Raw genomic sequence first — 21,794 nt, 5'->3', positions numbered from 1 at the left:
AGTTTTCCAGAGAAGTTGCTTGGATTTTATTAGCAGAGTCGTTTGGAGGGGTTGAGAGGCGTGGAAGAGGAGGGGGCGCGGAGGGTGGGTGGGGAGCGTGTGTGTACAGTGTAGTAGTCTAAGGCTGTACGGGGGGCGGGGAAAAAAGAGTTCATACTTACCTGGCAGGGGAGATACCATGATCATGAAGGTGGTTTTCCCAGGACGAGGCTCACTCATTGCACTGCGAGTGTGCTGACGCCTGCGATTTCTCCAAATGGGAGAAACTCGACTGCATAATTTGTGGTAGTGGGGGACTGCGTGCGCGCTTTTCCCCCGCAATTGATGTTTAACAGTAGAGCTAAACGGGGGGGAAAAAAAGCGTAAGATTGCCTTGTATTTATGTGCTTGCGTTGTAGTAGTGGTTTTTGCTGGGTTTTATTGTGTGTAGTTTTCTGGATCCGGCCCTGTTTCTGATTTTTTGAACTCTGGCGGCTTGAGTAAGAGCATTTTTTCTACTCAGCAGTGTAATAAACGTTTTTTCTGTATGTAATTTGTTTTCAGTGCCTTTTCAACACACACGTAGCGGTGCTGCTACCATGTAAACAAGGTTTTTCGGTTCCGATCTAGTTACCAACAAGAAAAAAAAAAAACAACACTTTGTGCTCCAACGACGCCGGCTGCGATCGCAAGGGAAGATCATCCCCCCAAGTCCCGAAGGCTGTTTGACGATGTTCCAAGCTCGCAGGACAGCGGGAAGAGGACAACTGCGAAAAAACGAAAAAAAGTTTTGTTTTTCTTGGCAGGGATTTTACCTCAGGGGGAAACACTAGGGTTGCTCACAGCGCAGGTGGACTGGGAAGAAACCCTAAAAACATTTCTTATCGCTCAGCCAGAATAGATTTCGTCTCTTTCCACCAGGTAGAAACCTGAAGAGACGGCGGAGGGCAGGCGCGTCAGGTTCTTCCTGGTGTCGCGAAGGAAGCGGGCTCGGGGCGGGGTGATGAGAGACCCCGGCGCAACGCCGCTCCTGCGCCTGCGGGGTTGTGCGCGGCCTGGCTCAGTAGCGGGAGCAGCGAAGCAGCCGGCGGAGGGTTCCATGGTGTAATGGTGAGCACTCTGGACTCTGAATCCAGCGATCCGAGTTCAAATCTCGGTGGGACCTTTTCTGTTTCGTTAGAAGAAGGGGATTTTTTATTTCTCAGCTGGGACGTGCTTTCCCTCTCCCGCGTTCCGGAGAGGCGCGGTTCGCGCGCTCCACGCGGACGTGGCGGGCAGACGGGGGGACGAGCCCCCGGCGTCCCCGCAGGACCCTAGTGATCCTGCCCGTCGCTGGTTTTCGGAGGCCCCGGCCCCGCCGCCCAGGGGCGCAGCGACCGAGCCAGTGCCACCCCCTCGACGGGTCACCCTGAGTTTCGGGGGCGGAATGTAGAGGCTGCGGCCACTGAGTCCTGCCCCGCGAGAGGCTTCGCCCCGGACGTCTTGTAACTAACTGCGCGGTTGTCACTGTGAGTAAATGGTCGCGGTGCGGGGCTGTGACATCGCTGAGCAGCCAGGGTGACAACGTCTTATGGTTCCAGACCTGGATGGGAAGTACTGAATTGTTTTCAGGTGCCCTACTTTATTCCGAATTTTAATTGAGCCTATTCCACTTTGTTCCGATTTTATTCAGAATTTCTCACTCCTAAGTCTGAATTGGACAAGAAAAGCCGCTGTTAGGCTAAGATTTGAACCTTGACTCCAGGAAACCTCGTCCTTTCGTCCCAAGCTCAGCCAGAAGGAGGAGGAAGGCCAAGGATTCCGGCGTCTGAGGAGAGCAGGGATCCCTGACGCACCTCCACCCAGGCCTTTGAGACACGTGCAGATCTTATAGTCAAGGCTAGACTATAGTGAATATGCCTTGTTTGGTTTGATTTGAGTTGGGAACCACATTCATTTTTTTTATCATTATAAAATTAATCTTTTAAATATCACCTCTAGGGGCTTCCCTGGTGGTGCAGTGGTTGGGAGTCTGCCTGCGAATGCAGGGGACAAGGGTTCGAGCCCTGGTCTGGGAGGATCCCACATGCCGCGGAGCAACTAGGCCCGTGAGCCACAATTGCTGAGCCTGCACGTCTGGAGCCTGTGCTCCGCAATGGGAGAGGCCGCGACAGTGAGAGGCCCGCGCACCGCGATGAAGAGTGGCCGCCGCTCGCCGCAACTGGAGAAAGCCCTCGCACAGAAACGAAGACCCAACACAGCCAAACATAATAAATAAACAAATTTATAAATGTCACCTCTAGACATTGAAAACACAATGTAACAAATGAACCTGTGTATGTCTTTTGTGGAACAACCATATTGGATAAGAACTCTCCGAAGAGACCATAAAACACAATATATATACCCCAGGACAGTGACAAAATTTAAAAAACTGCTTTCCTCAATTGTGTTATTATTGGCATTGTTGGTATTTCTTTATTCTTTTGTCTATATAATGCGGGAAGAAGCAAAGGAGACTGTAAAAGATATTGTATTTCTATTACTCCCAGTGTCCTTAAAGACAAAAATACTGGTATTAGAGAAAAGAGTTTCAGATGAAAGATAGACGTTCAATAAAAAGCCTGTAGTTCCGAATTTGAATTATGAATGTGAATATATGTGAATACATACATACAAATATGAGTATGTATTTCCTAGCTCTGTCCGCTGGAAAGGCCTAGAAAGAAACCAATTCCAATGAGTATCTTTAGGTTACACAATTTGATTTGGGAATAACGTTTTGCATAAAGAGAAACCAGAGATTCTTAGAGAAATGACTGAGTCCAGGTCAGGGGCAGAAATATTCAGGATGAGACAGAAGCACCTTGTCATATTGATATCAAGAAAGGTCTCAAAGACTGTTAGAATCTTATCAAAAGGATTAAGGAGCCAGCTTAAAGTCACTTTCACTGCTGAAAGACAGGATAATTGGAGTATCAGTAAAGACTATATTGCAATGAATTGAAATACTTCAATGTGTTTGAAACTTTGAATTCATATTAGCACAGGGGGAAAAAAAAAAGAAATAAAAGAAACTAACTGTGACCACAGAGGATGCTTGGGGAATTGCTCATTAAGCTGCAGTTTTCTTTACAGAGGGTACCACTAAATAATTAAACAGTATGTAGTATTTAGGGGAAGTTTCTTTTTATACAAGTGTTCCAGTTAAATAATACATGACCATGGAATATCACCATTTTACTCCACATAATCAGTTAATGGATCTAGGTCTTGAACTCCGAGGGCTGCTAATATTATTAGAAGAGACACACAGGACTTGATGTGCCTCCTGATCAGAGAGCACACACCACTTCTGAGGTAGTCTTGCCAAGAGAGCAAATGTGAATCTCATCAGTCTCTATATCTGCCAGGTCCAAAATAGGGGCCACTAGACACATATGGCTATTGAATACTTAGAATGTGGCTAGTAGGACTGAGGAAGTGGATTTTAATTATATTTAATTTATAATTCATGTGAATGTAAACTTAAAAGCTGAAGACATGCACAATATTTTTCTATTAAACACAACTTTAAAACTTTGCTGGAATTATATTTCCTTTAATGTGTAGCATTAATTAGCTATGTAGAAGATTATATTTGTATTATTGTCTGCTTATACTTTTTACTTTTCATTGTGGCTACTAGAAAAAAAATTTTTTTTTTTTAAACATCTTTATTGAAGTATAATTGCTTTACAATGGTGTGCTAGCTTCTGCTTTACAACAAAGTGAATCAGTTACACATATACATATGTTGCCATATCTCTTCCCTCTTGCATCTCCCTCCCTCCCACCCTCCCTATCCCACCCCTCTAGGTGGTCACAAAGCACCGAGCTAGAAAAATTTTAATTACATATGTGGCTTGCATTTTTATTACATTACAGCACTGCTGTAGATTCTACCACCAAAAAGAAAGTATGGACATTGGCTCTTGTCCATCCACTTGCTTATGATCATTTTGATTGTCTAGTAAGAAATTCAGAGACAGTGGGTCACAATAAGCAAATCACGCCTCACACATACTTACTCAGTGAACACACCACAAGGACATTAATATTCTCAGTGCAAGAACATAATACATTAGCAGAGACATTCCAGGACACTTAAGTCTTAGAATTAGACTGGACCCCAGACCCGTCAGGGAAATTCTCTTATTGATCTGGTAAAGCGCTCTCCCAATATCCTTTGTTCTGAGCCTGTATAAATAGTTAATAATATATTTTCCCCAATGATCCTAGAAAATGAGCTGAGTTATTTTCTAGAATTGTTTCTACAATATTGGTTAGTCCCATCAGATTATGTGGTTGCTGATGGTTTAGAGGAATTTATACTTGAGACTAGAGTGATGGATGAATTGTATAAACCCTCAAACCAAAAAGAATCTTTGGTGCGACACAGAAACCATGGCCATTCAAGGCTGAAGGGACTGCCAGAGCCCAGCCTTGCTCCATGGAAACATCCAAACAAGGCAGTGGTACAGCTGTGTCTGTCCTGGTTTTCGGATGACTGCTTAGTTAACAGAAGCCAACATAGAGAAGATGGAGACTGGGACTGAGAGCAGGGAAACAACCTCTCCTAATGTATATGCAAGTCTGCCATTGTGTCTGGATAGGGAGAGAAAGGCCAGGGACATTGTACAAAAAAACAAAAATTAGATCATTGCAGGTGACAAGACACATTTGATCCAAACTAGGTCTGACAAACACCTACTGTGGATTTCCACCCAAGGTGGATGAGAGTTTCTCACACCTGATTTGGGTCCAAATGCCTGACACTGGTGCCAGGGTGACAAAGGCATGACTGGGGCCTAGAAAGGGATAAAGGCTCCCTGAGCCACCTGATGTCTGTGTTTCATAATAGATCCTTTTCCCTGATTTAACCAAGATGTGTCTATAGGGACTATCTTCAGAGATGACCTTCCTCAGTCTACACAGGTGTGGGGAACAAAGAATATGGAACCTACCTGGGAGATCGGTTGGAATTTCATCCTCTTTAGCATGGGAGCAACCACAGGCTCCATCCGGAGCAGGGCCCACTTCTGATTCATCAAATGCAAATTTGCCATCACTGTAGGGCTGGTTGCAGTCAGAACTTCCTTGGAGAATTGAAGGAGTCAAAACACATTCATCCTGGGATTCCTGAGGCACTTCCTTCTTTTCAACCTCCTGCAGCTCCCCACTGTGCCAGGTGGGAGAGGGATGACAGAAAATTAAACGAAGAGGATCCGACCCCAAGCTGCCCTGGCTGGTTTTGATGGGAGGCATCAGGAGTGTCAGAGAAACCAAAAGGGCAGTCCCCTAAAGAGGGAAGGAACTATCCTCCCGTACGTGAAGTGGAGTGTGGCTGCCATGGGGCAGGAGAGGGAGACCAGCAGGTGCTCCGCGCACTGGCCACACAACGTCTGATGAGGAGTGAGACTCAACCATCCCAGTATGGTACCTTCAGGAACATGAAACACACATGAACTTCCATACCAGATGCTACCCCCGGGGTCCTAAGTCATGTTCAATTTAAGATAAAGTAGTCAAGTGAATATAGCTATTAAGGCATTATAGACTCCCAGAGATATTATGCCTTCTTTTTAGGAATAGAACTTACTACTGTCACATGACAACCAATCTTTTTTCTAGATAGTTGTCCTGATGCTTAATTTTTCTGGTTACTTCTCTACTAATTCCTTTGCTAGGTACCTTCCTCCCAAGGACCTAAAACAACTGTGTAGGAGTAGTTATTTATCTCACCTTGGAGTTCCTTTAGGAGAGAATAGATATTCTCTGTGTGTGCAGGAAATCCTAAGGGTGGTGCATTCACCTTGGGTCATACATACAAGTAGCACGGAGACAACAGACAACCAAGTTAACAGGGCCATTTCCATGTGGGTTGAGTAAAGTAAATCAATACAATCTGCAGTTTTGCTTATCCTTGCATCTGGTATCTTGACTCTCTCTGACCCCGTCCATAATTTACCTACCCGTTACCCATTACCAGCTCCTGATAGTTCACTGTTACCTGTGTGTGAGTGTCTCTTGTGCTTGTTCATCCTCCTCATCTTCATGAATTTCTGCAGACAAATTCAGAAATATCCAGTCAGCTTCTTGCCACTTCACCCACTACAAACACAGCAACTCACATGGTCATAGCGTCATAAATACCTATGTATGAATTAGTACCGTATGGAAGTTCTAATGCATTGTCTTTAAACAATTGCCCGAGCATGGATTTCTGATCCATCAGGCAGTCTGACTCTAAACCAGAGGATCACCATCATGACACCTTCTGCCTGAAATTGGACAAACATTTAAAGTGTCCTTTCTTCCTTATATCACTGCATACTTGCCCGCCTTCCATCTTGACTTCTACAACTGGATCATCCATCCTGCCACAAATTCTGCCAAAGACACAGGCTCTATACATCTTCACAGCTCTCACAAGATCCCCTCCTTTCTCTAAGGAGAAGAACCATGTCCCACATCCCTGGGCTCTTCAAGGTGGCTTCTCTTGGTTATCAAGGGAAAGTCTCTCTATGGAAAGTGGTCCATTCTAAACAAGTTTCCCAACACCGAGTCTGACTACATCAAGTACCTTATCTGGCACCACACAGTGAAGGGCTTTCTTTTTTCTGCAGTGCATTCGTAAATATTTCCCCATTTCATCACTATAGCTACCATCAACAGATTATTTGATCCATTTTACAGAAGAGGAAACAGATACTGGGATAGGAAAAAAATCATTCACTCACTCACTGTTACTAAAGACAGCCCTCAGGCTGGACCCTGGGAACTTTCATGCTTAGTCCAGGGCTCTTTTCACTCTAACAAGCTGCCTCCTGTCACATCGTCCTTTCTGTGCTTTAACACTGGGCGGATGCTGCCTCCTGCCCCAAAGGCCATGGTCTATCAGGGAGGAATCAGACAGTTGGAATACTATGCCCTCCACCCTGCGCATTTCTCCTCTGTTCTCCCACTCAGCCAGTCCTGCTCCTATCATAGCCCCAAACGGGACATGAAACAGGAAGGCTGATAAAAAACATTCCTAGTGCAGGTGTGGAGTCTCTTGTGAGCAGGGGACCTTGGAGCAGCTCAGTGCTATCAAGTACTGTGGCCCCCTTACCTGGGCTGAGCTTGTGGGCAAGGTGCTCTGCCAGCCTGTGTCCCTCCATCAGCCGCTCTTGGAAGCCCTGCCCCTGGTGGTTGTCAAGGTCGTTGTGGATGAGGAAGTCCTTGAGGTGCTGCTGGAGTAGGACAGTCATCTTTCACTTCCCGTAATGTCCGCCGTAACTGGGTCAGCTCTCGTGCCTGACTTCGAGTTAGGATATCACATGTCCCAAGGTGGGACAGAAGATACAATTTTAAAATGCAAAGATGACAGACTATTAGGGATTTCTGTGAGAACATCCCCAAGGAGTGTGGACAGATACAGCTGGTGTGAATTGGAAAAAAACATGAGAATGACAGGGTCAAGAATGGATGATAAGGTGTAGTCAGTCAGGAGGGGGTTGTGATGTAAAGGTAAATGAGGTATTGATTGCACAACATTGTGAGGGTACCAAATGCCACTGAGTTGTTCACTTGAATTTGGTGAATTTCATGATATGTGATTTTAAGTCAACAGTGTTTCTAAAAGCGGAGTAAATGAGGCTCTGAATAACAACTGGAGTCCGTAATTCACCAATTGGTGTTCTCCTGCTGGTTTATAAATATTGTGCCATGTGCCTGCCATGAACATCTCTGCCCTCCTTACCTCACCTCTCAGCTTGCGTGGGCTTCTCTGCCAGCTTCTCTGCTAGCCTCAGCGCCTCAAACAGCAGATTCTCCCCCAGCACAGATTCAGTGATGTCCTTAAATGCTTCACACTCTGGGGAAACAGAGACGCTGCCTCAGGGGAAAGCTGGACAGGCTGCTGCGGTCACCGCCTTCAAGGGAGAAGGCGGGGTCCATCCCGGGGACAGATGTAACCTCGGTGCCAGGCTCCACGCAGGGACTTCCACATCTGATTCCTCAGCCTCCCACCTGCATGGCATTCGGTTACTCCCTGTTTTAGAGCTGAGGAAACAGAAGCTCCAAGGCACAGAAAGTAACTAGACAAGATGAACTGGTGTTTGGCAAACTGACACTGAATCCTGGGCCACTTACCAATATTTGCAGCCTCTTAGGTGAAACGCTGAGCAGGGGCATTCCTGGTGATTCCAGTGTGGTTGGGAAGACCCCTAGGACCATAGGACTGATGGTTCCCTTGTGCTGGGACTTCAGTAATGAACAAGTATCTCAAAGGTAAAAAACTCACCTGGATACACTTGTGTGAAAGAGAATACATGAAACCATAAGGACCTGGAAAACAATGTGCCCAAATACTATGAAAGTTTGTGTTATTAGACATAGTAGAACTTGAACTTACTGTGTTACACTGTGCCAGGGACTATTGTCAGAGCTTTGTCAGAAGTGACTCATTATTCATTACAACTCAAACAGGTAGCCCTGGTTTCAGTGAGGGGCAGTCTCACCCTTAAGCTCCTTTTGAGCAGGTACTATCCCCTGCTTCCCCCTGTGTAACCACCACGTCAGCCCAGTGTAGCTAGCACAGGGCTTTGCCAATGGGACCTCAGGGAAACTTGGACTGATGAACTCCATCCAATTTCCAGTCGTTTAGCCAAGTGATGCAGGATCAGATACAGAACAGAAAAGATTCCAATTGACACAGTTTAGCTTGTTCCTGAGAGAAACAGGCAGTTCAGTGCCTGAACCAAGAATCAATATCTGGGATTTTAACTCTAATCTCACCCTACAACTCACCGCAAACCTGGAAAAGTGGCTCAACTCTTTGTGCCTGGGTTTTCCCATCCTCAGGCAACTGAGGGTAAAATAGCCACTTCCACCTTTCCTGGATTGTGGTCAGAATGAAATTCAAAATGACAAAGGGAATAGGAGACAAAGTCTGGAGAGTTTTTGTTTCTCAGAGGGAAGACAGTGACCATTCATCACTTTGGTGACCACGACCCCTAGGACTTAACTGTATTTCTGCAGCTGGTTGGCCAGGGAGTAGGCAGTAGCTTGGGATACAAGGAATTTCTCTGGGAGGTCTTGGAAGTTCTGCTTGTTCTTTGCCAGCTACAACTGAAGCTCCTGGTTGATTTCCGTGAGTGTAAGTTCTACCCTTGGATCAGATAAAGGGCCAAGAGATACTGCCATGGTGACATGTGGGAGAAAAGGTAGAGCCAGGGACTGGGGAGAAGAAACCCAAACATTTGATGGATTAAAAACATGTGAAATCACATAAGTTTAATCAGGACTGAGGGATGACAGAAACTGGAATTCTTAACTTACTGTTGGGAGAAACTTGAGGGTTTGCAACTGCAAAAACAAGGTTCATTGTGCCAGCGCTCAGAGCCAAAGGCACCGTCTGTAGCTCACACTCAGACAGGAGTGACAGATGGGGACCCAGCATGCTAGGTTACCGTTTGGAGTTGCAATAACAGAACTGGTAGGTGTGGGGGCGGTCATGGAACCTTGGGGGCACCTGCCTTCCAGTTGCCTAGGCCATGCTAATACACAAGGCTGCCTGGGGGCTTGTGAAGGTCACCACTGATAGCAACCAACCCCTCAGCAGTCACTCTTAAGTTGTCTACACATGTCCTGATACCACTTACCTATCTCCTTCCAAAAAATATCTAAGCGGAGTTCTCATTGTTCATTCTTTTGTGTATAAAAAAATTCACAGGAGAAATAGTTTGTCAACAGGTCTTAATTTCTGTAGGGCTGTCATGAAGTCACCCCACCTTCTCTTTAAACAGATCTTAAGGCTTTTCCACAAGTGAGAAACCTCAAACTTTTAGACTGTCATGAAGTTCTTCGACCCTGCTGGAGGGTCTGGAAGGAGTCAGAGATGTGGCCTGGTGGGGCAGGGCGAAAGGCACAGGGCCTCTCCTGCAGTCGTTGAGGAACCACCAGCCAAGGTCCACCGGGCCCAGCACTAAGCAAAACAGGCATCGTTGGTAGAGGACCTGGTGGCACTGCTTCTGAACGCCCCAGGGGCTTGGGAACCAGCAACAGCACATTTCTCGCCTCATCCTCCGAGGGTCAACTCGGGGGAAACGGGACCTGCTTCCTAGCAATGGAGCATGTGGTCCCCACGCCGGAGCTCCACGGCAGATCGTAAAGCTCAGGACTGAGCAGCGGTGCCCCGCAGGACAGTGTCGGCAGGGGCCCGACGACCTGACCCGGGGCCAGCGCGGCTGGGTCACAGTCAGGCTGGGCGTCGGTCTACACTGCAGCACCTGAGTTCTTTGAATCCACGTGGTGAGAGCAGTGATTCCCAGATGCCGTCTCGTGCTTAGCCTAGACCTCCTATTTCTATGCTTCTATGATCTCCAAGAAGTGTACTGACCTCACTCTAAATATACTGTCCGATTTTGTCATCCTAACTTCTCTCTGGGACTTGGGGGCTACTGGCCACACCAAGCCTGTTGCAAGTCTTGTGTAAATGAACCAGTGATCATTTTTAAGTGACATGTGAGCGGCCCCCAGTTGTGCCAAAGCCTAGTCTGTGTCTTCACAGTGCTTTCGAATGTGTGTATGTGTGAATAAATGTATGATATATATTTATACATGCTGCTACAGCGATACGTTAAAGGCCAACATAACTGGTGGACAGGGTCAGTGAGAGGAAATGAAACAATCTTTTCGGTGGCTATTAAAGCAAAATGTGTGTAAAGAAATAAGTTTTTCTTCCCCTACTTTGTTTCTAATTTCTGCACGCGTCCCTAGGCTGAGTGGGGAAGAATAGGAAAGACAAACTGTCAGGAAGAGCTCACCTCGCTGTCCAACGCTTGAAGTCTAAGTTTAAAAGAATGATTATTTACCCTCTTGTCATTTTGTAACAATCCCCTTATCTAAAAATATTAAAGGGCAGTTCTTACATTTAGAGTGCCTCAGAATCAGCTGTGGAGATTACAGAAGCTCCTTCCTGGGCTCCAACCCCCAGAGGTTTCGTTGGCGTGGGGCCCTAGAGTCTGCATTTTTCACGTAAACACAAACCACATGTTTCTGATGCGGGTGGGCTGCGGATCCCAGTTGAAAACCTATTGTTCTGTAAGACTGATTCGAACCTATAAATAAGTTTGTTTTCCTTTAATTAAGAATCCTTAATTGAAAAAGTGGATAAGTCACACCACAAATTGACATAAAGATCTCAAAGCATTCCTTGGGAAAAGTCCTTAGTTACGTTCTTTTGCTTTCCAGCATTAAAACCGAGCACTTGCTCCACAATTATTTCCTAGTAACAGTTGAAAAATTAAAACAAACAACAACATGAACAAAAAAACTCACGGACTTCCCTGGCGGTCCAGGGTTTAGACTGTGAGCTTCCACTGCAGGGGGCACGGGTTCGATCCGTGGTCGGGGAACTAAGATCCCGCAGGCCCCGCCGGCGTGGCCAAAAAAATAAATAAATAAAATAAAGATAAAAATAAAATAAAAAATAAAACAACTCAAACATTGTCACCACCACCGCCACCAATTACCAAAAGGCCCATCAGAAGACTCAGGCCTGAGGTAGACACATGTCCCACTTCCGTAGTAGATGAAGTGACCTCGACTTCTGCTTTTACACTTGGTTGTTTACGTATTTTCCGTAAGTGCCTTTGGCTGTCACTACAGAGGAACTCACTGGCAGAATCAGCAGAATGGATGAAAAGTCAGCCGAACTATGAAGTATTACTTAAAGATAAAGCAGTAAAATTTGAGGACCTCTTGCCCTGTGGTGATGCAAGCATCCCAGCAATTCTTCCTTCCTCCCTGTGCTGCCAGGGCTGGAAGGTATTGATGATACAATCAGTAATCAATGGAGAACTCAAATAATGCTTTTAAGAACTTCATTTTATGGACGTTAACATTTATGAAAACAACAGCATATGCATCGTGTAAATCTCAGACTTGGTCAGGGTTGAAACCGTGTACGAGCCCCCGTGTCCTTGTCTTTTGAAGTAAAGTGCTGACTCAAGAGTTAATGATTAGGGAATGTGAAGGTGTAGAAACAAAGAACAGCTGTTGGGCTGGGGAACGGGCAACAATTTAGACTATAAATCCGCCACATGGCAGAATCACCGAACTCCCAGTTCACTGAAGCTTCAGATAAAGGCCTGACACACACTCCTAAGTGGTTTTACAGGGAGCAGACCCCCTCCAGATGGAAAGTGCTGCCCACAAGCACATAGACCCTGGACTGGTTGAAACCAGAAAGTTGATGACGCTTGAAACTTCCCCTTGATGCCAGCCAGTCTGAGAACTGTCCGCGAGCTGATCACGCCCTGCTCCTCGGACACTGTAAGACTCCTCACTACGCCCTCGAGGGTGGGTCACACAGTCTTGAGGGCATTAGCCCGCCGTGGCCCCCTCTGCCTGGCAAAGCAATAAAAGCTACTCTTTTCTACTTCACCCAAAACTCTGTCTCCGCGTTCCTCTTCGGCACCGGTGAACAGAGGCCAAGTTTCGGCAACAGGATCCAGTCACAAATTACTTTGGGGGAAAATTCCTAAAAGCCAGTCTTGTGTTTCACCCTCTGAAAAGTAGTTCTTCACCCTAAAAAAAAGAAAAAAAAAAAAAAAAGTTGCGAAAAATGTATCTTCGGAATGGAGGATTCTACGGTATTTAACTTTCCATAAATTATACTCTTTCCCTCTACGTGTTAGAACCCATTCTTAAAAGCAAATGAAATCAACCTGTGTCACCACCACTGTCTTCCAATTTGCTGTAATTCCAGTGAGAACCATGTTGGGTACACCTGTGCAGGAAATAGGGCGAGAGTCCTTTAGGGAAAAAACGGAAAGGAAAAAAGATACCTAATGTAATGCTTTAAACATGTACCAATATCTCTTGACCTGTCAACCTAGGACAGACAGACAACCTGCAGATTTATATAGGGTTCACTAGGTCCCCCATCTTATTACTGCTAAGGTGAATGTGCTAGACACTTAGTGAATTGGTGTTCTATGTCTGCCGTAATAAGTGACCATGAGTTTAGTGGCTTAAAAGAACACACATTTATTATATTACAGTTCTGTAGGTTAGGAGTCCAACAAAGGTCTCACTGGACTAAAATCAAGGGGTCAATAGGGCTGCCTTACCTTCTGGAGGCTCTAGGGGATAATCTGTTTCCTTGTCTTTTCTAGAGATCTTTTTCAGAGATTCTCTGAGCTATTACTCTCCCTGGAATAAAGCATATTTCAGATGAAATGAGCCAGAGTTTATTTCTGATGGCTGCAGAGACAGAAAGGAGGGGAAAGGGGAAAAGCAGGGGGAGGAAAGGAAGCTTCTTCCTGGAAGTTAGCTGGGTGCTGAGTTCCTTTGTTGTCGGCTCCAGGATTCTCCGGAAGAGTCAGCTTCCCCCTTAAGCCAAAGGCACCCTCAAGGATCAAGTTACTCCGCTCCTTGCTCTCTGGTCTGAAAACACAAGTTGGCTGCCTTCTTCAGCCTCCCCTCGCCCCGCCCTCAGGTCTAACCCAGTCTCACCCAGGAAGAGAAGACAAACGAACAAACCAACCTCGCTCTTCAAGCAAACAGGTCATCTTCCTATCCCTTATTCTGGTCATCAGCTTCTTTTTCAGAATCGTCATTTCTTGTATTCTGTATGGTGAGGAAAGGAAAAACATGGTCCCTGGGATACCACGAGATTGAAGTAGGAAGGACGTGCACAGAAAATACACCGAGTAGCACTCTGAGATGTAACCCTGAATCTACATGTCTACACACAAGACACATACATAAATATACACTTGTATCCATTGTTTTACAACTTCTTTACTTCTTAAAAACATTTTGCATCAGCATAACACACGATCCCAGAATTCCTTTCCCCGGCGTGTAACGCAGGACAAAAGGTAAGAAGAATTCGAGGAGGCTGGCAAAATCCGCCGGTATCTCAGATAAAGGGTAAGAGGCGTGTTACCTCGGCTTGGTGGGCTCCCGAAGTGGGCGGGCGTGATGACATCACTTCCCCCCTCAGCAGCCGGCCCGCCCATTGGTCATCTCGGCAGGGCGGGGACAGGGCGGGGGTTGGAGAAGAGGAGCCGCCTTAGAGGTCAGGAATGGGGCTTGGCTTATGTAAATCTTGCAGCGCAGGGGTACAATTCCCCGCGAGCCACTTCCCGGGCTGTGGAAGTTTTCCAGAGAAGTTGCTTGGATTTTATTAGCAGAGTCGTTTGGAGGGGCTGAGAGGCGTGGAAGAGGAGGGGGCGCGGAGGGTGGGTAGGGAGCGTGTGTGTACAGTGTAGGAGTCTAAGGCTGTACGGGGGGGCGGGGGCAGAGTGGTTCATACTTACCTGGCAGGGGAGATACCATGATCATGAAGGTGGTTTTCCCAGGGTGAGGCTCACTCATTGCACTGCGAGTGTGCTGACCCCTGCGATTTCCTCAAATGGGGGAAACTCGACTGCGTAATTTGTGGTAGTGGGGGACTGCGTGCGCGCTCTCCCCTGGCGATGAGTGTGCTAACAGCAGAATTAAAATCACTAGCGGGGCCCCGTGTCTGTTAAAGATAGCTAGTTAAAGATCACAGCCGGTTTTCTCACTCACGCGGTGTTCTGTGCTGTTGTGTTTCTGGTTTTTTTTTTTTGGTTTCTAGGCGTAAGGAATACGCCAGCACCCCCTGGCCCCCGACACGTGTGAGAGCGCGCATTAGGTCGTTTTTCTTTTTTTTCCTTTTCGTGTGAGTTGAGTATTAGCGTTCTGCGCAAGCGCCGAGAGTTTGCCTTACTACTTAGGAAGTCGGCCTTTCTTAGTCGGTACCTTGCAAGATTCTTTCGAGAGTCTCCACATGTTCCGTCCCAGCTTTGAACCTTGAAGCGGGGCGGGTCACGTCACACGCAGGCACGGCAACTGCATTTGTTCCCCTGCCTCAAACAACAGTCACAGTACCATGCGGGCGACGTGCAAAAACGTTTTCCCCGGGACTGGCCGTCTCGGCCTCCCTCGTAATGCAGTGGATAGCAATTAGTCTGCTAAGGCAAGGAACACGGGTTCACCGGTTCGAGCCCTGATCCGCGAAGATCCCATACGCTACAGGGCAAGTGAGGCTCTCCTCTGACGATGCCTCAAGCCTGCGCGCCTGGAGCCCGCGCTCCGCAACGAGAAAGGCCACCCCTCCCGCTTTCCGCAATCGGGATAACCCGGGCGCAGCAACGTCGCTGCAATGCACCCAACAATGAATAGAATCAATTTGTTAAAAGAAAAAAAGAAGGGGGAGAGAGAGGGGCCCTCCGGTGAACGAGGGCAGTGAGTGGTCCCCGAGGGTGGGGAAGCAATGGCTCCAATCTAAGGGCGGGAGAGTTTTCCAACCAAGGCACACGGGGGCCAACGGAGTGGACCTTGTTGAGCTGAGAGTCCAGGAAGGCCGAACGACTTCGTGTCCGCAGGACAAACTCCCAGGGAAAAGAGAGAAATGCTAAAAGTAAAGCAGCGAGGAATGCAGCACAGGCCTGACCCGTGCAGCTCTGGGAGGAAACTCCCCGAGGTCGGGGGAAATTTTTGACAGCCTCGGAGACTCGCACAGATAATGCTCCTCCCCAGCAGACAGGCTAGAAGGAAAAAACAAACAAACAACCGCAACCAGGAAACATCGTAATTCAGGAGGGCATTGGGTGGAGTACTCAGGAATGTCTTGCCTCAGTAGCGGAAGCTAGTTAGCCCCAGACTCATCGCTGCTCGGAACCACTTCGCAAATCATAAAAGCAAGAGCGGAAACGACCGAACTGTTTGCAAGTAACTTAAATGCATCCATGAACAAAGTTGAGCATTTACAGGAACACACACCTTTCCAGCAAGGCACCATTCACCATGCCTGGCCTTCCATCAGAGATTTTGAGGTATCCAATGACCCCCCTCCATCATGCAGAGACACATCGGTCATTTGCCAATGACCCAGAGCTGACACAGATGTTAGAATCACCAGAGAAGGACATTAAAACATTTATTCCAACTGTATTCCGTAACTTCCAACAGTTAAATGTACACACGGGAACCATTTTAAAAAGACCCACTCTAACGTAAAGAGGTGAAAACTACACTGTCTGAAAGGGAATGTACTGCAAGGGATTAACAGCGAGCAATTCGAAAACGCAGAAGAAAGAATTTTGAATAGGAATTGCATTGACTCTGCAGATCACTTTGAGTAGAAAGCGGCAGTCCCAAATGCCAGGGCTGAGGCGTCCTGAGATGGGGCGGTGAATACTCCGCGCGGGTGGTGCCATGGAGCTTGAGTGCCGACGTCGCAGCTTGAGTAAGGGATTGCCGCCACCCGTGTGCGTGTGCCTTCATCCTCTGGCAGTTGTCCTGGAACGTACAAGGCAGATGACTTAGTGAGGGCAGCCCTCCACGTGGTGCAGAGAGACCAGGGGCACCAGGTAAAAACCGGGAGCAGGCCGAGATCAGCTGGGTGGAGATTCGGGGAGAGGGGCGCTGGGGAGGAACTGAAAGGGCAGACGCATAAAAGCGACAGCTGAGACCTCGCTCATCAGATTCCAAGAACCAAGTTCGTCCCTGGGTGGGCTCGAACCACCAACCTTTCGGTTAACAGCCGAACGCGCTAACCGATTGCGCCACAGAGACGAGCCGCTGCGAAACTTTCTTGTAACATCCTGGAATCAGAATGTATTCCCCGTCCCCTCCAACCCCAGCGGAAAAGAGATTCAAATGTCTCTATCTTGTCCAACCTCGCCGGCGCCGGAGACACTGAGTCTCGTGGACCGTGGACACCGAGCCCGGGTGAGCTGGGGGCTCCGACGAAACAAGGCCGGGCCCACGACCATCCTGGCCTGCTCCTGGCCGCCTCGAAAGCGGCCCCTCTACACGAGACGACGGCCGCCTCTCTCGGGCTCAAGTCCTCCATTTCCCACTCGTGATCGGCCTCACCCGTCGCGCTCACCGCAAGTCCCCCTCCAGGCCCGGCTGGTCGTACGGGGGAAGGACAGCAACCGGCTGTGTCCCCACCGTTCTGCCCCCTCTGGGCGCCTCCAGAGAAGGGCTCCACGAGGCACGACCCGGAGTTTGCTCACCAGGCAGCCCCTCGCCCGGAGCAGGGCCTGGCATCCAGCAGGCGCCCAATAAATGCCTCGCGGAGGATGCATTCCGCCGCCGGGGCCAGGGGTGGGGGGTAGACCAAGAATTCTTATGCCACCTGTAAGCTTTTAGTCCTCGAGGAACCTAGGCTTTTTCAGATCAGCTGTTCTTCAAAACCTTTCTTCCAGCAGCTGATTTAGAACCAGATAAAAGTCCTAGAAAGGCCAGGAGGGCACCACCCCGACCGGCTCTGAACTCCCCACCCAAGGCGGTGCTGCGGCCTCAGCCTGCGGGCGCAGGTGTCGGGTCTGAGAGGCGTGAAGGAGGAAAGCTGCAAAGGCGAAAGACGGCTGCGCTAACGTGGATCCGACCACAGCTCCGTAGGTCCCCGGTGGAGCACAGTGGTCGTGGTGTGATTGGTGCGGTGATGGGAGCCTGGCTGCTTGGGTCTGAATTCGAATCCTAACGGAAAACGGGCTTCCGGTGCCTGATCACCCCCGGCAACACCGTATGGTTCTACCTTTTGGACTTGGTGCCTTGCCCCCTACTGGCCACAGAGCAGGCGGGCGAGGTGGCGAGGCGCACACCTCACCGGAGGACTCCACGTTCTGAGGACGCCCAGACTCCGCCCGAGACCCCGAAGGCCTGGAGTCAGCATTCCCTCCAGCTGCGCCGTCGCTGACGCTCCCGGTGCCGCCCACCCTGAGGAGAGCGCCTGCGGCTCCAAGAACAACCTTCTCCTCTGTCTGGGAGCATTTGCCTGGGTTGATCGGAATCTGCCCTTTTCGGGCCTCACACGTCCCGGAAAATCCTAGGGCATAGCGCCGGCCCTGCCTGGGCCTGGAGGTGTCGCTGTGCTCCTGCCGGTTGGAGCTTGGCTTGCAAAGAAAGGCTCCCGCCGATTTCGATTTCCCTGGCCTAGGCTGTGCATGATGGTCCAAGACTCAGGGGCTGCAGCGACCCAAAACAGGGAACCTCTCCTGTCGTTGTTTTTGCGAATGGCGTGCTCCTATACATAGAAAAATCCTCAATAACCCACACAAAACTACCAGAGTCAACAAACGAATTCTGTATAATGGCAGGGTACAAGACAGACAAAAATCAGTTGTGTTTCTATACACTAGCAGTGAACAATCTGAAAAAGAAATTAAGAAAACAATTCAATTTACGATAGCACCCAAAACGAATAAAATATCTACGAATTAACTTATCCAAGGAGGTGAAAGACTTGTAGACTGAAAACTACAAAACACAGCTGCAGGTGATTAAAGAATACCGAAGGCAATGGAAAGACAGCCTCTACGTATCTCTTTCTCCCTCATACTCCCAGGTTACCTAGCCCAGCCGTCTTTCTCCTTTGCAGCTTTCCTCCTTCACGCCTCTCAGACCCGACACCTGCGCCCGCAGGCTGAGGCCGCCGCACCGTCTCGGGTGGGGAGTTCAGAGCCGGTCGGGGTGGTGCCCTCCTGGCCTTTCTAGGACTTTTATCTGGTTCTAAATCAGCTGCTGGAAGAAAGGTTTTGAAGAACAGCTGATCTGAAAAAGCCTAGGTTCCTCGAGGACTAAAAGCTTACAGGTGGCATAAGAATTCTTGGTCTACCCCCCACCCCTGGCCCCGGCGGCGGAATGCATCCTCCGCGAGGCATTTATTGGGCGCCTGCTGGATGCCAGGCCCTGCTCCGGGCGAGGGGCTGCCTGGTGAGCAAACTCCGGGTCGTGCCTCGTGGAGCCCTTCTCTGGAGGCGCCCAGAGGGGGCAGAACGGTGGGGACACAGCCGGTTGCTGTCCTTCCCCCGTACGACCAGCCGGGCCTGGAGGGGGACTTGCGGTGAGCGCGACGGGTGAGGCCGATCACGAGTGGGAAATGGAGGACTTGAGCCCGAGAGAGGCGGCCGTCGTCTCGTGTAGAGGGGCCGCTTTCGAGGCGGCCAGGAGCAGGCCAGGATGGTCGTGGGCCCGGCCTTGTTTCGTCGGAGCCCCCAGCTCACCCGGGCTCGGTGTCCACGGTCCACGAGACTCAGTGTCTCCGGCGCCGGCGAGGTTGGACAAGATAGAGACATTTGAATCTCTTTTCCGCTGGGGTTGGAGGGGACGGGGAATACATTCTGATTCCAGGATGTTACAAGAAAGTTTCGCAGCGGCTCGTCTCTGTGGCGCAATCGGTTAGCGCGTTCGGCTGTTAACCGAAAGGTTGGTGGTTCGAGCCCACCCAGGGACGAACTTGGTTCTTGGAATCTGATGAGCGAGGTCTCAGCTGTCGCTTTTATGCGTCTGCCCTTTCAGTTCCTCCCCAGCGCCCCTCTCCCCGAATCTCCACCCAGCTGATCTCGGCCTGCTCCCGGTTTTTACCTGGTGCCCCTGGTCTCTCTGCACCACGTGGAGGGCTGCCCTCACTAAGTCATCTGCCTTGTACGTTCCAGGACAACTGCCAGAGGATGAAGGCACACGCACACGGGTGGCGGCAATCCCTTACTCAAGCTGCGACGTCGGCACTCAAGCTCCATGGCACCACCCGCGCGGAGTATTCACCGCCCCATCTCAGGACGCCTCAGCCCTGGCATTTGGGACTGCCGCTTTCTACTCAAAGTGATCTGCAGAGTCAATGCAATTCCTATTCAAAATTCTTTCTTCTGCGTTTTCGAATTGCTCGCTGTTAATCCCTTGCAGTACATTCCCTTTCAGACAGTGTAGTTTTCACCTCTTTACGTTAGAGTGGGTCTTTTTAAAATGGTTCCCGTGTGTACATTTAACTGTTGGAAGTTACGGAATACAGTTGGAATAAATGTTTTAATGTCCTTCTCTGGTGATTCTAACATCTGTGTCAGCTCTGGGTCATTGGCAAATGACCGATGTGTCTCTGCATGATGGAGGGGGGTCATTGGATACCTCAAAATCTCTGATGGAAGGCCAGGCATGGTGAATGGTGCCTTGCTGGAAAGGTGTGTGTTCCTGTAAATGCTCAACTTTGTTCATGGATGCATTTAAGTTACTTGCAAACAGTTCGGTCGTTTCCGCTCTTGCTTTTATGATTTGCGAAGTGGTTCCGAGCAGCGATGAGTCTGGGGCTAACTAGCTTCCGCTACTGAGGCAAGACATTCCTGAGTACTCCACCCAATGCCCTCCTGAATTACGATGTTTCCTGGTTGCGGTTGTTTGTTTGTTTTTTCCTTCTAGCCTGTCTGCTGGGGAGGAGCATTATCTGTGCGAGTCTCCGAGGCTGTCAAAAATTTCCCCCGACCTCGGGGAGTTTCCTCCCAGAGCTGCACGGGTCAGGCCTGTGCTGCATTCCTCGCTGCTTTACTTTTAGCATTTCTCTCTTTTCCCTGGGAGTTTGTCCTGCGGACACGAAGTCGTTCGGCCTTCCTGGACTCTCAGCTCAACAAGGTCCACTCCGTTGGCCCCCGTGTGCCTTGGTTGGAAAACTCTCCCGCCCTTAGATTGGAGCCATTGCTTCCCCACCCTCGGGGACCACTCACTGCCCTCGTTCACCGGAGGGCCCCTCTCTCTCCCCCTTCTTTTTTTCTTTTAACAAATTGATTCTATTCATTGTTGGGTGCATTGCAGCGACGTTGCTGCGCCCGGGTTATCCCGATTGCGGAAAGCGGGAGGGGTGGCCTTTCTCGTTGCGGAGCGCGGGCTCCAGGCGCGCAGGCTTGAGGCATCGTCAGAGGAGAGCCTCACTTGCCCTGTAGCGTATGGGATCTTCGCGGATCAGGGCTCGAACCGGTGAACCCGTGTTCCTTGCCTTAGCAGACTAATTGCTATCCACTGCATTACGAGGGAGGCCGAGACGGCCAGTCCCGGGGAAAACGTTTTTGCACGTCGCCCGCATGGTACTGTGACTGTTGTTTGAGGCAGGGGAACAAATGCAGTTGCCGTGCCTGCGTGTGACGTGACCCGCCCCGCTTCAAGGTTCAAAGCTGGGACGGAACATGTGGAGACTCTCGAAAGAATCTTGCAAGGTACCGACTAAGAAAGGCCGACTTCCTAAGTAGTAAGGCAAACTCTCGGCGCTTGCGCAGAACGCTAATACTCAACTCACACGAAAAGGAAAAAAAAGAAAAACGACCTAATGCGCGCTCTCACACGTGTCGGGGGCCAGGGGGTGCTGGCGTATTCCTTACGCCTAGAAACCAAAAAAAAAAAACCAGAAACACAACAGCACAGAACACCGCGTGAGTGAGAAAACCGGCTGTGATCTTTAACTAGCTATCTTTAACAGACACGGGGCCCCGCTAGTGATTTTAATTCTGCTGTTAGCACACTCATCGCCAGGGGAGAGCGCGCACGCAGTCCCCCACTACCACAAATTACGCAGTCGAGTTTCCCCCATTTGAGGAAATCGCAGGGGTCAGCACACTCGCAGTGCAATGAGTGAGCCTCACCCTGGGAAAACCACCTTCATGATCATGGTATCTCCCCTGCCAGGTAAGTATGAACCACTCTGCCCCCGCCCCCCCGTACAGCCTTAGACTCCTACACTGTACACACACGCTCCCTACCCACCCTCCGCGCCCCCTCCTCTTCCACGCCTCTCAGCCCCTCCAAACGACTCTGCTAATAAAATCCAAGCAACTTCTCTGGAAAACTTCCACAGCCCGGGAAGTGGCTCGCGGGGAATTGTACCCCTGCGCTGCAAGATTTACATAAGCCAAGCCCCATTCCTGACCTCTAAGGCGGCTCCTCTTCTCCAACCCCCGCCCTGTCCCCGCCCTGCCGAGATGACCAATGGGCGGGCCGGCTGCTGA

At 49.4% G+C, this 21,794-nt stretch overlaps 1 protein-coding gene, 1 long non-coding RNA gene and 6 other non-coding genes across 9 annotated transcripts; 4 read left to right on the top strand and 4 right to left on the bottom strand.

The window, feature by feature from the left end:
- Positions 1-153: 153 nt before the first annotated feature.
- Positions 154-317, top strand: LOC133089263 (U1 spliceosomal RNA). The gene has a single exon (XR_009700640.1). It is a non-coding gene; the product is annotated as a U1 spliceosomal RNA (small nuclear RNA).
- A 755-nt stretch (positions 318-1,072) lies between these two features.
- On the top strand, positions 1,073-1,144 carry TRNAQ-CUG (transfer RNA glutamine (anticodon CUG)). Its single transcript has one exon. It is a non-coding gene; the product is annotated as a tRNA-Gln (tRNA).
- Positions 1,145-3,866: 2,722 nt separating this feature from the next.
- LOC133088246 (putative neuroblastoma breakpoint family member 5) lies at positions 3,867-7,561 on the bottom strand. The gene is given in 5 exon segments (XM_061186092.1): positions 3,867-4,605; positions 4,965-5,179; positions 6,011-6,062; positions 7,112-7,248; positions 7,250-7,561. Coding segments are annotated over 5 exon segments (579 nt in total). The 5' UTR covers positions 7,396-7,561; the 3' UTR covers positions 3,867-4,576.
- Positions 7,562-11,850: 4,289 nt separating this feature from the next.
- LOC133088245 (uncharacterized) lies at positions 11,851-13,978 on the bottom strand. Of its 2 annotated transcripts, none has more exons than XR_009700502.1 (5): positions 13,940-13,978; positions 13,535-13,617; positions 13,119-13,200; positions 12,714-12,775; positions 11,851-12,573 (listed from the first exon to the last, which is right to left on the bottom strand). It is a non-coding gene; the product is annotated as an uncharacterized LOC133088245 (long non-coding RNA). The 2 variants fall into 2 exon arrangements; XR_009700501.1 differs by lacking the exon at positions 13,940-13,978 and adding an exon at positions 13,755-13,930.
- A 326-nt stretch (positions 13,979-14,304) lies between these two features.
- On the top strand, positions 14,305-14,468 carry LOC133089251 (U1 spliceosomal RNA). The gene has a single exon (XR_009700629.1). It is a non-coding gene; the product is annotated as a U1 spliceosomal RNA (small nuclear RNA).
- Positions 14,469-16,522: 2,054 nt separating this feature from the next.
- On the bottom strand, positions 16,523-16,596 carry TRNAN-GUU (transfer RNA asparagine (anticodon GUU)). Its single transcript has one exon. It is a non-coding gene; the product is annotated as a tRNA-Asn (tRNA).
- Positions 16,597-19,190: 2,594 nt separating this feature from the next.
- TRNAN-GUU (transfer RNA asparagine (anticodon GUU)) lies at positions 19,191-19,264 on the top strand. Its single transcript has one exon. It is a non-coding gene; the product is annotated as a tRNA-Asn (tRNA).
- A 2,054-nt stretch (positions 19,265-21,318) lies between these two features.
- On the bottom strand, positions 21,319-21,482 carry LOC133089240 (U1 spliceosomal RNA). Its single transcript, XR_009700618.1, has one exon. It is a non-coding gene; the product is annotated as a U1 spliceosomal RNA (small nuclear RNA).
- Positions 21,483-21,794: the final 312 nt, after the last annotated feature.

This window comes from Eubalaena glacialis, chromosome 3 (assembly GCF_028564815.1).
Source record: "Eubalaena glacialis isolate mEubGla1 chromosome 3, mEubGla1.1.hap2.+ XY, whole genome shotgun sequence".
Classification (NCBI taxonomy): domain Eukaryota; kingdom Metazoa; phylum Chordata; class Mammalia; order Artiodactyla; family Balaenidae; genus Eubalaena; species Eubalaena glacialis.
The sequence above is the reverse complement of the archived record's forward strand: the minus strand, read 5'-3'. Positions and strand labels throughout refer to the sequence as shown.